Genomic DNA, 12,471 nt, shown 5'->3' with positions numbered 1-12,471 from the left:
TGACTATTACTTGAATTCTACAGGCTGGAAATACTGCACTGAGCACTTTGGGGAGCTTTCCATACCAGAGCAGAGTTAGCGCATGCCCTGAACCAAGCTCCAGTATCTCTGCAGAGGCCCCTTCATCCTGGAATGTCCAAGGTGTGTTTCACCCAATGTGTCCTGTAGGGAAATGCACAGGTGTGCAGAGGTGGCCTGTGGTAGTGCAGTCCCTGTTGTTTTGGGATGTGTGTGGGTGTGTTTGGGTTTGGTACAAACACCTGGGCTGGTTTCTAACCTCCCACCTAAGCACAAGTGAGGAATAGCTCAACCCCTGCCAAAACCCTCCTTGTTTTATCTCATCGATGGAGGGCAGAGCCAAAAAAAAAACTCAGAGCAGTTCTCCCAGGGCTTGCCTCTGCTAGCAGGCATTTATGTGCCTTGCCATTGTCAGCTCATGGGTCTGCTGCTGCTTGTCTGGGCTCTGTTTTTACTTTGCGGGTGGGAGGTTGTATTGAACTTACATGGAAAGAGTTTTGTAGCAGGGGGCAGCTGCAGGGCTGGTGTCTGTGAGGAGAGTCCAGAAGCTGCCCCTTCTTAGAGAAGAGCCACTTCCAGCTGGCTCCAAAAGGGACATGCTGCTGGCCAAACTCAGCCAATGAGTAATGCTGTTTGTACATCTGTGAGAGCTTTTTAAAGAAAGGGGTTGAAAATGACATGAGGGAATAGCTGGGAGAGAAGATTGAGAAACTGTGAGACAAAACAACCCTGAAGACACAAAGGTCAGTGAAGAAAGAGGGTGAGGTGGTGCTCCAGGTGCTGGAGAAGTTCTCCGTGAGACCTGTGGTGCACCATGTTGAAGCAGATCTCCACACTGCAGCTGATGGAGAACCCCATGTGGGAACAGGTGGATGTGGCCTGAAGGAGGCTGCAGCCCTTGGAGAGCCCCTGCAAGAGAAGACTCTGTGTCAGAACTGTGGAGAGGAGCCCAGCTCTAGACAGCCCCTCATGATAGGGACTTTCTACTGAGGAGAAACTTATATCAGCCATTTGACAGATGCTGCATAGACAAGGACACAACTCAGGATGGCATCACCCTTCAAGAAGGAATTACCTTTGGGATTCCCTCAAAGGATAGAATTCCTGTCTGTGTCACAGTTGAATCACTGCACTGTGAATGCTGACCGAGGTCCCACCATGACAGATGCAACCTCATGCTTCCCCGCAGCCACCCCTCCAGTATTCCTGAACTACCATTGACAATGCAGACTCAAGCAAACAGAGACAAAAGGGAATGCAAGAATGCCAGTGCTGTACAAACTCAACAACAATGATACATGCTAGCAAGTAACTGGAACATGAGCTGAGAACCAGCTCATAACAAGCACCGAATTCATGCTTAGTTGGTTTGAAAGGACTGAGCACAGGGCATCACAAAAAGCCTAATAGAAGGAGCTACATCTTCTCAGTGTGGACTCAGTAGCAGCAGCCCTGCAGAATGACAACCCATCCGTCTGCTCATGGCTTGGACAGGTGTACAGTTTGCTGGCTGAAGAACTGTCTGGATGGCCATGCTCAAAGAATCTGAGTGAAGAGAGATCAATCCAGTTGGTGGATGGTCGTGGGTGGCATTCCCCAGGCCTCTGTACTGGGTCCAGCTTTGTTTACTATTTTGATGGATGATCTGACTGAGAGGATCAAGTACACCCTCAGTACATTTGCAGATGATAACAAGTTAGTTGGGACAGTTGATCTTCGTGAGGAAGGAAAGCTTTTCAGAGGCATCTGGAAAGGCTAGATTGATGGACTGAGTCCAATCACATGACATTCAACAATGCTTCTGCACTTGGGTCATAACAACCCCATGCAGTAGCACAGGCTTGGGGAAGAGTGGCTGGAAAGCTGTCCAGAAGAAAAGCACCTGGGGATGTTGGTCAACAGCCAGCTGAGCATGAGCACCCACCCCCTGTCATGTGCAGGGACTCTGACATCTTCCAATAGATCATCTGTGCTTATGAGGTCACTGTCAGCTGAAGATCTGATAGGCCACGAGCAGGCCCATGGCAAGTTGAATGTTCCTGCGATGCCAGTGGTGCCTGAGTAGCTGACAGGCCAAGAGCAAACATGGCCTGTGCTAGATGCTGGGAGGACCCTGGTGCTTGAGAAGCCAGTAGGCCAGGAATAAGCACATGGCTTGTGTGGGTCTGTGGGGAGGTCATTGGTGATCAAGTAGCTGATAGGTCAGGGCAAGGCCCATGCATTGTACCTGTGAGGCCACAGGTGCCTGAGGAGCTGGCAGACCAAGAATTTGTGTAGGTGTTTGTGAGGTCATTGCTGTCTGAATACAGGCCAGGAACAGGCCCATGGCAGGTGAAGATGCTATGGCATGACCTGGAGCTGGGTTGAATCGAATTTTGAAATATCCTGCTCTGGAAATAATTGAAGATCAGTGAGTCCAAATTCAGGCTTCAGAATAAAAATAAATTATATGTATCTAAAAAAATATAAAATATTTATATCAAAAATATTAATATATAATGAATGTATATATTTATAAATATACATACGTTAAACATTATATGTGTAAGTATAAAAACTCGTAATATTTAATGCAATATAACATATATTATTTAAATAAAATAAAAATAAAAATATATAATATAAAATATATATAATATAATATAATATAATATAATATAATATAATATAATATACAATATGTAGTATAATGTATAAGGTATAATATGTAATAAATATATATCATATATAATATATCATAAAATATATAATATATAATAACATAGCACAACATAACAATAAATACAATGTATTATAATTCAATATGATATGATTTAATATGATATGATACAATATAATATATAAATGAAATATATATTTTTATATGTATTTATAATATATATTTATTTATTTAAAATTATTTATACATATATATAAAACTGTATGTCTGAGAGTATTGTCCCAACACTTCTTGGACTCTGCCAGTCTTGGAGCTGTGAGGAAGCTGGGAGGCACCGCAGGGCCATGCCTGGGCACGGGGCCAGGAGGAAACCACCGTCTTCCTGCCCGGGCGCCATGTCACGTGGGCTGCGGTTTGTGCACCTGCAGTGGCAGGCAGGCTCCAGCTCCCGACCCGCCGCGGGGAATAACGGCCCCTGGGTGACACGCTGAGAGCCAGGGAGACGCCTGAGGCTCTGGGCTGCAGCTCTGCTGCCAGGGCAGGCCCTGGACCAGCTCTGGCTGCTGCCGGGACCCCACAGGAGGCTCCCTGGGGAGGGACGGGACAGCCAGCACCCCCATAATGGGGCTCTGGCCCTGCCCAAGGGCCTTTCCCAGCTGCTGCTGCCAGCACAGAGGGGGCTGTAGCAGGGGCAGGGGCTGGTCCCTTCACAGCCTGACACAGCCCCGCTGCAGGACCAGCCCCGTGGATCCCATGGCGCAGAGACGGCCGGACAATCACACCTTGGGCTCTTGGATGCTACTGCTTAGGAGATGCTCCGTGCTCCCACAGCAGGCGGCAAGGGGTGTCAGAGCCATCTGCCCCCACACCCAGCCCTACCCCACAATGATCTCCCACCGCAGTGACGTGAGACCCGCAGCGGAGCCGTCCCTCATATATGGTCATGAAGAGCGCTGGAGAAGTTCATTGGAGAGCTGGGCTGCGTCGGAGGGGAGATAAGTGCCGATAACTTCTAAAAAGGTGCTTACTGCTTTGATTGGCTCCTCCTGCAGCTGGGACAGCATCTGCACAGATATATTGCCCTCCCATCATCGCCGTTTCACTGTGGGTCCTCAGAAACTCCAGCAGGAGGACCGTGCTGTCAGGACAGGAGCCTCAGGATGGGGACAGAGGGACTCCTGTCCCCTTGGGTGCTGTGGCTGTTCCTCTGGGTGCAGCCTTGCAGAGGTAAGTGCCAGCTGCTTTTTTCAACAACTTGTGGCCAACAGGCAGCAGTGGGGTCATTGGGATCCCTCTGGGAGTGGGGTTGTTTTCAGGCACCACTGAAATGAGAGGCAGAAGGTTCTCTGTCTCTCAGCCCTGTGCTTTAATCTATTCCTCTCTGGGTGGGAGAGGGTAAACCATTTGCACAGCTCCCATGATTATGGCTGCCCATGCCTGTCTGCATTGCCAGACTCCTTGTCCTTAAGGTACCCTTTTGAGACCCCTTGTTCCCCAGGACTTTAGCTCTGGAGCTGGAGGGGGCCCAGGTGGTGGCAGTGGCCCTTAGTGATCTCCAGGGCACATCTATTGTCTGGGGTGCCCCAGCGGGGTTGTGTGCCACTCCCTGCCCCTGGGATCTGAGGACACCCTGACCCCAAGAGCACAGGTTGTACCCCATAGAGAGAAGCAGACTGGGGCGTGTGCATCCAGAGGTGACAGAGAGGTGTCCTACTGGTGCCCTGGCCAAGTTCAGAGGATGGGCTGAAAGCAGGGATGAGGAGGAATGCAGGCTGGGGAGGAACCTTGTGTTTGACTCGGTCCCCCCTGAACAGAGAGGAAGCCCCAGAGGTTTTGGTGTGTTTTGGAAGTTCCTGGGGCAGCTGATGGACAGATAGAAGTATGGGTATATGGCCATGTAGCCTTTCAGAGGGTGCTGAGCTGGGAAGGAGTGGGAGCCCTGTGCAGGACTGGGGGTGGTGTGTGGGTGGGCATGGGCAGGAGCAGGGGTAGGGAGCCACTGGGATTGGAGGAGGTGCTGAGGACTGTGGGGCAGTGAATCTCACAAAAGGAATAGAGCTCTGCACTATCAGCCCAGCTCTGCCCCTAAAGAGAGGAGGGATCCCCAACACCACATGGGATAGCCTGTAGGGACAGGGCTCCCACCCTGGGGATGGTGACTCTGCCTGGGCAGGGGGCAGTTACAAACCGAAGTTGTGCGGCTCGAAGCTCTCCTCACCCTTCTCATGTTGGTGTTTGAAGGGGCTGCAGAGGTGAGGCTGGCGGATGGTGACAGGCGCTGTGCTGGGAGAGTGGAGGTGAAACATCATGGCCAGTGGGGGACCGTGTGTGATGACTCCTGGGACATCTTCGATGCTGCAGTGGTTTGTAGGCAGCTGGGCTGTGGGGTTCCTCTTGAAGCTCTTCAATTAGCACACTTTGGGAAAGGATCTGGTTCCATTTGGATGGATGACGTTGAATGTCGTGGCACTGAGTCTGCCCTGTCTGACTGCACACACAACGGATGGGGTCAAACAAACTGCGATAACACGGAGGATGCTGGAGTGACATGCTCAGGTAAGGACTGAACTTCTTCCCTACCTCTGGGATGAGGACGCTTCTAAGGGACCTGGCTGTGAGCTCAGGAAGCAACAAGTGGACACCAGAACATGGCTCTGTGTGTCAAGTTGCACTCTGAGCTGGGTCTGTCACTCCTGGTGTCCCTTGTCCCTGGGGAAAGCCCAGTGGGAGCACACCCAACCTGGACTTGAAGCTGGAGCAGCCAAGCCTGGGGAGGTGCCCGGAGCTGGGAGAGGAAACCCCTCACCCTTACACATTGTGCTGCCTGGTTCCCATTTTTCTCCTCCATTCACCCAGGCCCTGTCTGGCAGGCTGGTCCCTATGCCAGGGGAATCTAGAGCAGCTCCCCCAGCCACCAGCAGCCTCAGGGAAGGGCGTGCAATGGCCCAGGACTTTTGGGTTGTACCCCCAGCAGACAAGAGAACCTCGGCCAAAGCAGAGGGGCTGCTCAGAGGGCAGGAGCACTGGGCTTGGGCAGAGGAGCAGGGTGGCAAGCAGCACCCTGTTCCTATCCCGGGGTCACCCCATGAGAGCCAGCCCCCAGGGACATGGCCCCTCCAGGCCATGCTGACCTGCTGCCCAGCCTCTCCTACCTGCCCTGTGCTGCAGGGGCTGTGCCAGCACCTCCTGGCTCTCCTCGGTGCCTGCCCTCATACTGGGAGCTCATGTCAGCCCAGGGCTGCTCTCTGCCTGCTCTTTTGCTCCATGGGTGGTGGTGGCTGGGGTCGTCCATGCCCAGCACCACACTTTGTCCCTACCTGAGGACCCCCCTTTATCTGCTCCCCAGATGTGCCCCATGTAACAACAGCACCCCAAGAGCCCCAGCAGCCCCTGGGAACAGGGGGCTTTCTGGCAGCTCCAAGGGGTTCCTCAGCGTGGCCTGAGCCCAGCAGGGCAGAGCCAGCTGCAGCAGCACCCAGTGCCTGGACCCATTTCCCTGGGCCCACGAGCTATAGGTGCTTCATTGATGGGTCTGGGACCAGGCAGCCCAGGGACTCCAAGCAACAGCAGTTTTTCTGAGCAGTGCCTGTCGTTGGGGCTGGGAGAGAGGGCAGCCCATGAGTCTGGGCAGGTTTCTGAGGATCAGCAGGGGGGCACTGAACTCTTTGTGCCGTCAGCACCCACAAAGAGCTGCTGGGCTGGCCATGGGGCTCTGCATGCGGCCACCTCAGGGATGAGGTGGGAGGTGGGCACGGAAGTGCCAGAGGGCTCTGGGAACTCACAGGTCTCCTTGGTTGCTCCAGGATTTGTGCGGCTGGTCGGAGGAAACAGCCCCTGCTCTGGAAGTGTGGAGGTCTACGACAGGGACCAGTGGAAAGCTGTCTGTCACTCCCACTTTGGTGCCAAAGCTGCCGAGGTGGTGTGCAGGGAGCTGCAGTGTGGCACAGCCCTGTCTGTCCATGGGGCAGCTCACGTGGGAGAAGGGGCCGGTCCTGTCTGGGACAGAGAGCTGCAATGTGTGGGGAATGAATCCACCATCCTTTACTGCCCCTGGGGGGCCCCCAAGGACAAGGCCTGTACCCACAGCAATGGCACTCATGTCACGTGCACACGTAAGGACTTGCGGTAGGATGATGGCCACTGGGGCTGTGGTGGGGGAAGGAGAGCAGGGTGGGCACTGGGCTGTGCTGGGTGGGGGACAGGTGGGGTGAGGTGGTGGTCTGCAGTCCTAAAATGAGAGTGCTGCAGGAGGAGAAAAGCACGCTGTCCCTTTGGCCTCTCCTGCAGCTCCTGTGGGAGCAAGAGCACAAATGTGGCCTCTCTCACCCTCCTTTGTCCCCAGAGTACACAGGGTTCAGGCTGGTGAACGGCAGCACAGCGTGTGAGGGCAGGGTGGAGGTGGAGGTGCTGGGGAGCTGGGGGACCCTCTGTGCCTCCCACTGGGACCTCTCGGACGCCCACGTTCTCTGTCGGCACCTCGGCTGTGGCTTTGCTGAGTTCATTCCTGGAGGAGGGCATTTTGGGAGAGGAACCGGCCCCGTCTGGAGAGACTCGTTCCACTGTGACGGGACTGAAGCCCACCTGGGGCAGTGCCCGGTGACTGCCCTGGGGGCCTCGCCGTGCTCCCAGGAGAACGCTGCTGCTGTCATTTGCTCAGGTGAGTGCTGGGCAGTGCTGCAAAGTCCATTTGCCCCTGGTGTGTGACACGGCCACACAAAGTTTTGGACCCCATTGCAGCACCAGGCTGAATTTCTGCTCTCATCAGGCCCGGCCTGCAACATGTCTGTACGGTTGGTGGGTGGAGAGAGCTGGTGCGACGGCCGCGTGGAGGTCTTCCAGCACGGGACGTGGGGCAGAGTCCTGGATGAGCAGTGGGACATGCAGGAGGCCAGCGTGGTGTGCCGGCAGCTGCAGTGCGGAGAGGCAGAGGCAGCCTACACCCCCGTGAGGGCCGAGCGAGGACCAGGACCTGTGGGGCTGCGTGGGGTGCGGTGTGCAGGGCACGAGGCTAACCTGAGCCTCTGCAACACCTCCCTGCCTCAGAGCCACCCTGCAACAGGAATCATGGAGGACGTGGGGGTCGTGTGCCGGGGTGAGTGGTGCTGCACGTCCCCCAGGTGTGGGGCTGGGAGGGCAGCCAACCCCTGAGCGTCGGGGTTCTCCCTGCTGCAGGGAGCTGGCGGGTCCGGCTGGCGGACGGGGCCGGGCGCTGTGCCGGGAGAGTGGAGATCTACTACCAGGGGCGCTGGGGCACCGTCTGCGACGACGCCTGGGACCTGGCCGACGCCGCCGTCGTTTGCCGCCAGCTGGGCTGCGGAGGGGCCCTGGAGGCAGCCGGCTCTGCTCGGTTTGGGGAGGGCTCCGGGCAGATCTGGCTGGATGGCGTCAACTGCTCCGGGGCCGAAGCTGCTCTCTGGGACTGCCCTGCCGAGGCCTGGGGGCAGCACGACTGCAGGCACAAGGAGGACGCGGGAGTCATCTGTTCAGGTCTGTGCTGGGAGTGGGGAGGGGAGCTGGGGCCAGTTAGGCTGGGTGAGGGCAGAACCAGGTAGGGCCAAGGCCATCAGCGGCTGACATCCAAGGATGTCCCTGGGGCCTCTCCTCCTTCCAGAGTTCATGGCCCTGAGGCTGGAGAACAGCGACGGCTGCTCCGGGCGCCTGCAGGTTTTCTACAACGGGACGTGGGGCAGCGTTTGCTCCAACTCCATGACCACCGAGACGGTGTCACTGGTGTGCAAGGAGCTGGGCTGCGGGAATGAAGGGGAACTGGTAACAGATTATAGCTATGCTGAGCTGTCTGGCACCGCGTGGCTGGATCGCGTGGAGTGTGGGAAGAGCAACAGCTCCTTCTGGCAGTGTCCCTCTGCTTCTTGGCATCCGCAGTCGTGTACTGACCGCCGAGAAGAGGCCAACATCACCTGCAATGGTAAATCTGAGCCATCAAGGCACCAGGTCCTGTTGCCCACTGGGCATGGTGAAATGCAGAGAAGGAACCCAGAGAGGCTTTGACTTCCTGCTTTAGACCCTGTTGCTGCTGGTGGCACAAAGGTGACTTCAGCTCTCAGAGCCACCCATGTCCACCAGCAGCAAACAGCCGGGCTGCCAGCAGCTGCCTGGGGGATGCAGAGGCAACTGCAGGCAAGGTCTCAGAGGAGACCATGCAGGGCTTTCAGGAGTCCCCCCTCCTGGGACAGCCTCCTGCTGCTCTGTGAACCAGGGACCCTGTGGGGCCGAGCACTTGGTTCCCCCCTGCAGTGCCGTGTGTGTCCCCTGAGTGAACAGGGTTCTGCTGCTGCCCTGACCCAGGCAGCATGGGGACGTGTGAGCAGAGGTCAGCCCTGCTTTCTTCTGCATGACCCCCAGAGCAGCCCTTTTCAGCCCAACTTCTCTTTCCTTTTGGACATGGACAGAAAGGACGCAAGTGGCTGCATGCCCCAACTCCACCAGCTGCACAGGTAGGGAGCTGCCCCTGCACGTGCCCCCCTTACCTGACAGGGCTCCCCCAGTTGTCCTGGTGCCATGGGACATCGCTGCCTCCCCAGACAGGGAGAAGATCCGTGCTGTGGGAGGCAAGGACGGCTGCTCGGGCAGAGTGGAGATCTGGCACCGCGGCACCTGGGGGACGCTGTGTGACAATGCCTGGGACATGCGGGATGCCGAGGTGGCGTGCAGGCAGCTGGGCTGTGGCCCCGCGGTCTATGCCCTGGGCCAGGCTGCTGCTGGAGAGGGGACGGGCCCCATGTGGCTGATGGAGTGCAGGGGGACGGAGCTGTCTCTGCAGGACTGCTGGGCCCAGCCAGGGAACAGCGGTGCCTGCCAGCATAAGGCAGATGCGGCTGTGCATTGCTCAGGTGAGCAGTGGGGCTGGGAGACATGGCTGGGGGCTTGGCAAGGAGCTGTCTTGGGCATCTGCTCTTCTGGATCCTGGCATGGCCCCGCTGCTGGCCTGAGCAAGGGTGTTCCTGCAGGGTGGGGGACTGGTGTTGGGTGGGGAGCAGCCTCAGTGGGGCTGGATGTGCCAGCACATCCCCTGGGCTGCCTGCACTGTCCTGTGAGCAGCCCAGAGCAGTGGTGCTGGGCCCTGTCCTTGCCACCCTGCCCAGCCCCACAGGAGGGACAATTCAGGGGGCACATGCTGGGGTCATTTACCAGGGAGGCTGCCTGGTGCCACAGCCCCAGCCTCTCAGCCCAGCTCTCCTTCTGCTCCCCTGCAGCTGCACCCAGGACAGCAACACCCCCCTTGCAAGCAGGTAAGCTGTCCTTCCCCAGGGCTGGGGCTGTCCATGTCCACGCTGTGACCCACAGCCAGGGGAAGGGGCTCCTTGCTGGGCTGTGAGACTCCCAGAAAGCCGAAGCAGCTGGGAGAAGTCTGTGATGGACCCAGCAGGGTGGGAGCTGCCCCATCACCCAGCCCTATCTCCCCCCCCAACCCCTGCTGCCTTGTGTGGTCAGGAGTGGCATGTCCTGCCCCCAGCCTCTCCCTTGTCTGATGCTGCCCCTGCCATGTTTCTGCCCATGCAGATCCCCCACGGGGCCGTCCGACCACCAGCAGCGATAGAATCTCGGTGCCTGTGGTCATCTGCATCATCCTGGGGGCCCTCCTCTGCCTGCTCCTGGCCCTCCTGGCTGGGCAGGTGCGAAGCGCCAGGGCTCGGCGCAGAGGTGGGTCCTTCCCCAGTGGTCCTGGGGGGGAGATGCCTCCTGGCAGGGCTGGGGGTGCTGGGGGTGTTGGTGTTCTGGGGCACAGAAACAGAGCCGTGTGCTGCCTCCTGCCCCATGTGCTGCCCCACTGACTGACAGACCATGGGGCACCAACATCAAGGGGTGGAGAGAGTCCAGAGCCTGAGGCATCAGTTCTGGGGTGAGAAGAGAAATGTGAGAGCTGGGCTGGGTGAGAAGGGGAGGATGCACTGCTGGCAGTGCTCTGGGCAGCACTGGCAGGAGGAGCATGGGGCAGTGGAGTCCATCACCGTGGTGTCAGCCACCTCCCAACAGGGCACGGGCTGTGCTATTGCTGTGTGGGGCAGAGATGGAGCAGCTCCATGGGGAGGAGGAATGAGGGAACTGGTGTAGGGTCTGCAGTGGGATGTGACCCAGGGACCAAAGGGGCACAAGGGCTGTCTCCAAAGGGATGGTGTGAGGCTGCCCCAGACCATCTCCATGGGGATGCTGCCCTCCCTGGGGATGTGGTTGCAGTGCCAACACAACACAGTGGGGCTGTGCTGTGGGGACAGCCCTGTGCTGGCCTAGGGAATGGGGCTGAGGGAGCCCAGTGGGGTCCTGTCCCTCTCTGCCCATTCCCAGACCTGCCCTGCCTCTGTCCCCAGGCTCCGGGAGAGCTGGGGAGCCCTTCGCTGAGGCCGTGTACGAGGAGATCGCTTACAGCCTGGCGTGGGAGAAGCAGCCGAGGTTCAGTCTCTCAGGTGGGTGCAGGTCCCTGTGGAGGCACATCTGCGGGGCCCTTTCTCCCTGCCCCAGACCAGGGCTGTGTCCTGCAGCTCCTGCCCATGGTCCCCAAAATCGCTGGGCTGTGGGGATTTTGGGAGAGCATCCAGGTGCTGAGCCCCAAAGAGGAGCTTCTTCCCCACCAGCTCTGCCCATCCCAGAGCGGATAGCCCCTCTTTGCTTGTCCCTGAATCAAGGACTAAATGAAGGGCTTTCCCAGGGCAGCTGTTGGAGTCCCTCTGAGAATTGTCTCTTTCCAAGGAACTGGTCTCCTCCTCATGCACCCCCAGCTCTCTGGGTGCCCATCCCCAGCAGTGCTGACCACCAGTCAGGGCAGCAGGGCTCATCCCACAGCACCCACTGCAGCTCTCTGCAGCCTCCTTTTCAGAGGGGTCCCTGACCCAGCTGCAGCCCTACCCCAGGCACATGAGGAGGAGGATGGTCTGGGGCCACACCCAGGGATAAGAGGTGGGGGGTAGGAAGGGCTCCATATCTCCTCTCATAAGACAGACCAGACAGACAGCAGTGCCACCGAGTGTTATCATCAGAGCTGGAAGCATGAAGGCTCTGCTGTGACCCTGACACCAGCAGCATGTCAGCCCTGTGTCCCCACACACCCTCCCATCCTCTGCTCTGCAGGACATCTCTTCTCATTGCCACCACCTTCCCTCTCCTTTCAGATGTCCCTGTCCTTCCCGGAGGTTACCCAGCAGATGGCTATGATGATGCTGGGGAGGTTTCTGACCCTGGAGAGGATCCTGTGCCTGGGCAGGGGGACTGGGAAGTGCCCAGGACACCAGAGGAAGGAGATGGGCTGAGGCATGCAGTCACAGGTGAGAGGGCAATGCAGCACTGCCACTTCCTAGGTGCCAACCCCAGGCCTAGGAGAATCCATGCCATATTGAAAGCCTGACCTTCCATGGAGAACCTGTCCTGGGACATTTTGTGGGGGCTGGAGAATGGGCTGAATGTCTCAGGCTGGTAAAGACGAGGAAGCTGATAAACAACTCTGAGGGGCACCCCACAGGCCCAACCACAACAGCCTGCCTTGATGCTTACAGGGGGAAGCCTGCGCTCCCAGAGAAGTGCTGGGGTCCCTGGAGCTGATGGACACACCTCATCACCTTTCCTGGGGACCACGGGCTATGACGATGTTGAAGAGGTGTCTCTGGCATGTCCCCATGAGGACACCCAGGAAGTGACACCAGAGCCCCGTGCACAAGAGTTCCAGAGCCCCAGGCCAGCAGAGCCCAGCCCTGCTGAACAGCTGGGTGCAGCCGGGAGGGAGGAGAGCTCAGTGCCACTGGGAGAGCCGTGAGTGCCAGGGAATTGTCTGGTCTCCCTTTTCC

General features: G+C 57.6%; 1 protein-coding gene across 1 annotated transcript in view; it reads left to right on the top strand.

The window, feature by feature from the left end:
• Positions 1-11,940, top strand: part of LOC309891560 (antigen WC1.1-like) — a gene marked incomplete at both ends in the record, with an annotated part of 315,844 nt that extends 303,904 nt beyond the window's left edge. Inside the window, 8 exons of the mRNA XM_082785919.1 lie at positions 7,020-7,334; positions 7,443-7,769; positions 7,850-8,164; positions 8,289-8,603; positions 9,184-9,528; positions 10,199-10,339; positions 11,005-11,100; positions 11,762-11,940. Coding sequence (XP_082642045.1) covers positions 7,020-7,334; positions 7,443-7,769; positions 7,850-8,164; positions 8,289-8,603; positions 9,184-9,528; positions 10,199-10,339; positions 11,005-11,100; positions 11,762-11,940 — 2,033 coding nt within the window. The remainder of the gene's footprint in view (positions 1-7,019; positions 7,335-7,442; positions 7,770-7,849; positions 8,165-8,288; positions 8,604-9,183; positions 9,529-10,198; positions 10,340-11,004; positions 11,101-11,761) is intronic.
• Positions 11,941-12,471: the final 531 nt, after the last annotated feature.

This window comes from Aythya marila (assembly GCF_965140915.1).
Source record: "Aythya marila genome assembly, contig: HAP1_HAP1_SCAFFOLD_158, whole genome shotgun sequence".
In the NCBI taxonomy this organism is placed as follows: Eukaryota; Metazoa; Chordata; class Aves; order Anseriformes; family Anatidae; genus Aythya; species Aythya marila.
This window is presented reverse-complemented; position numbering and strand designations above follow the sequence as displayed.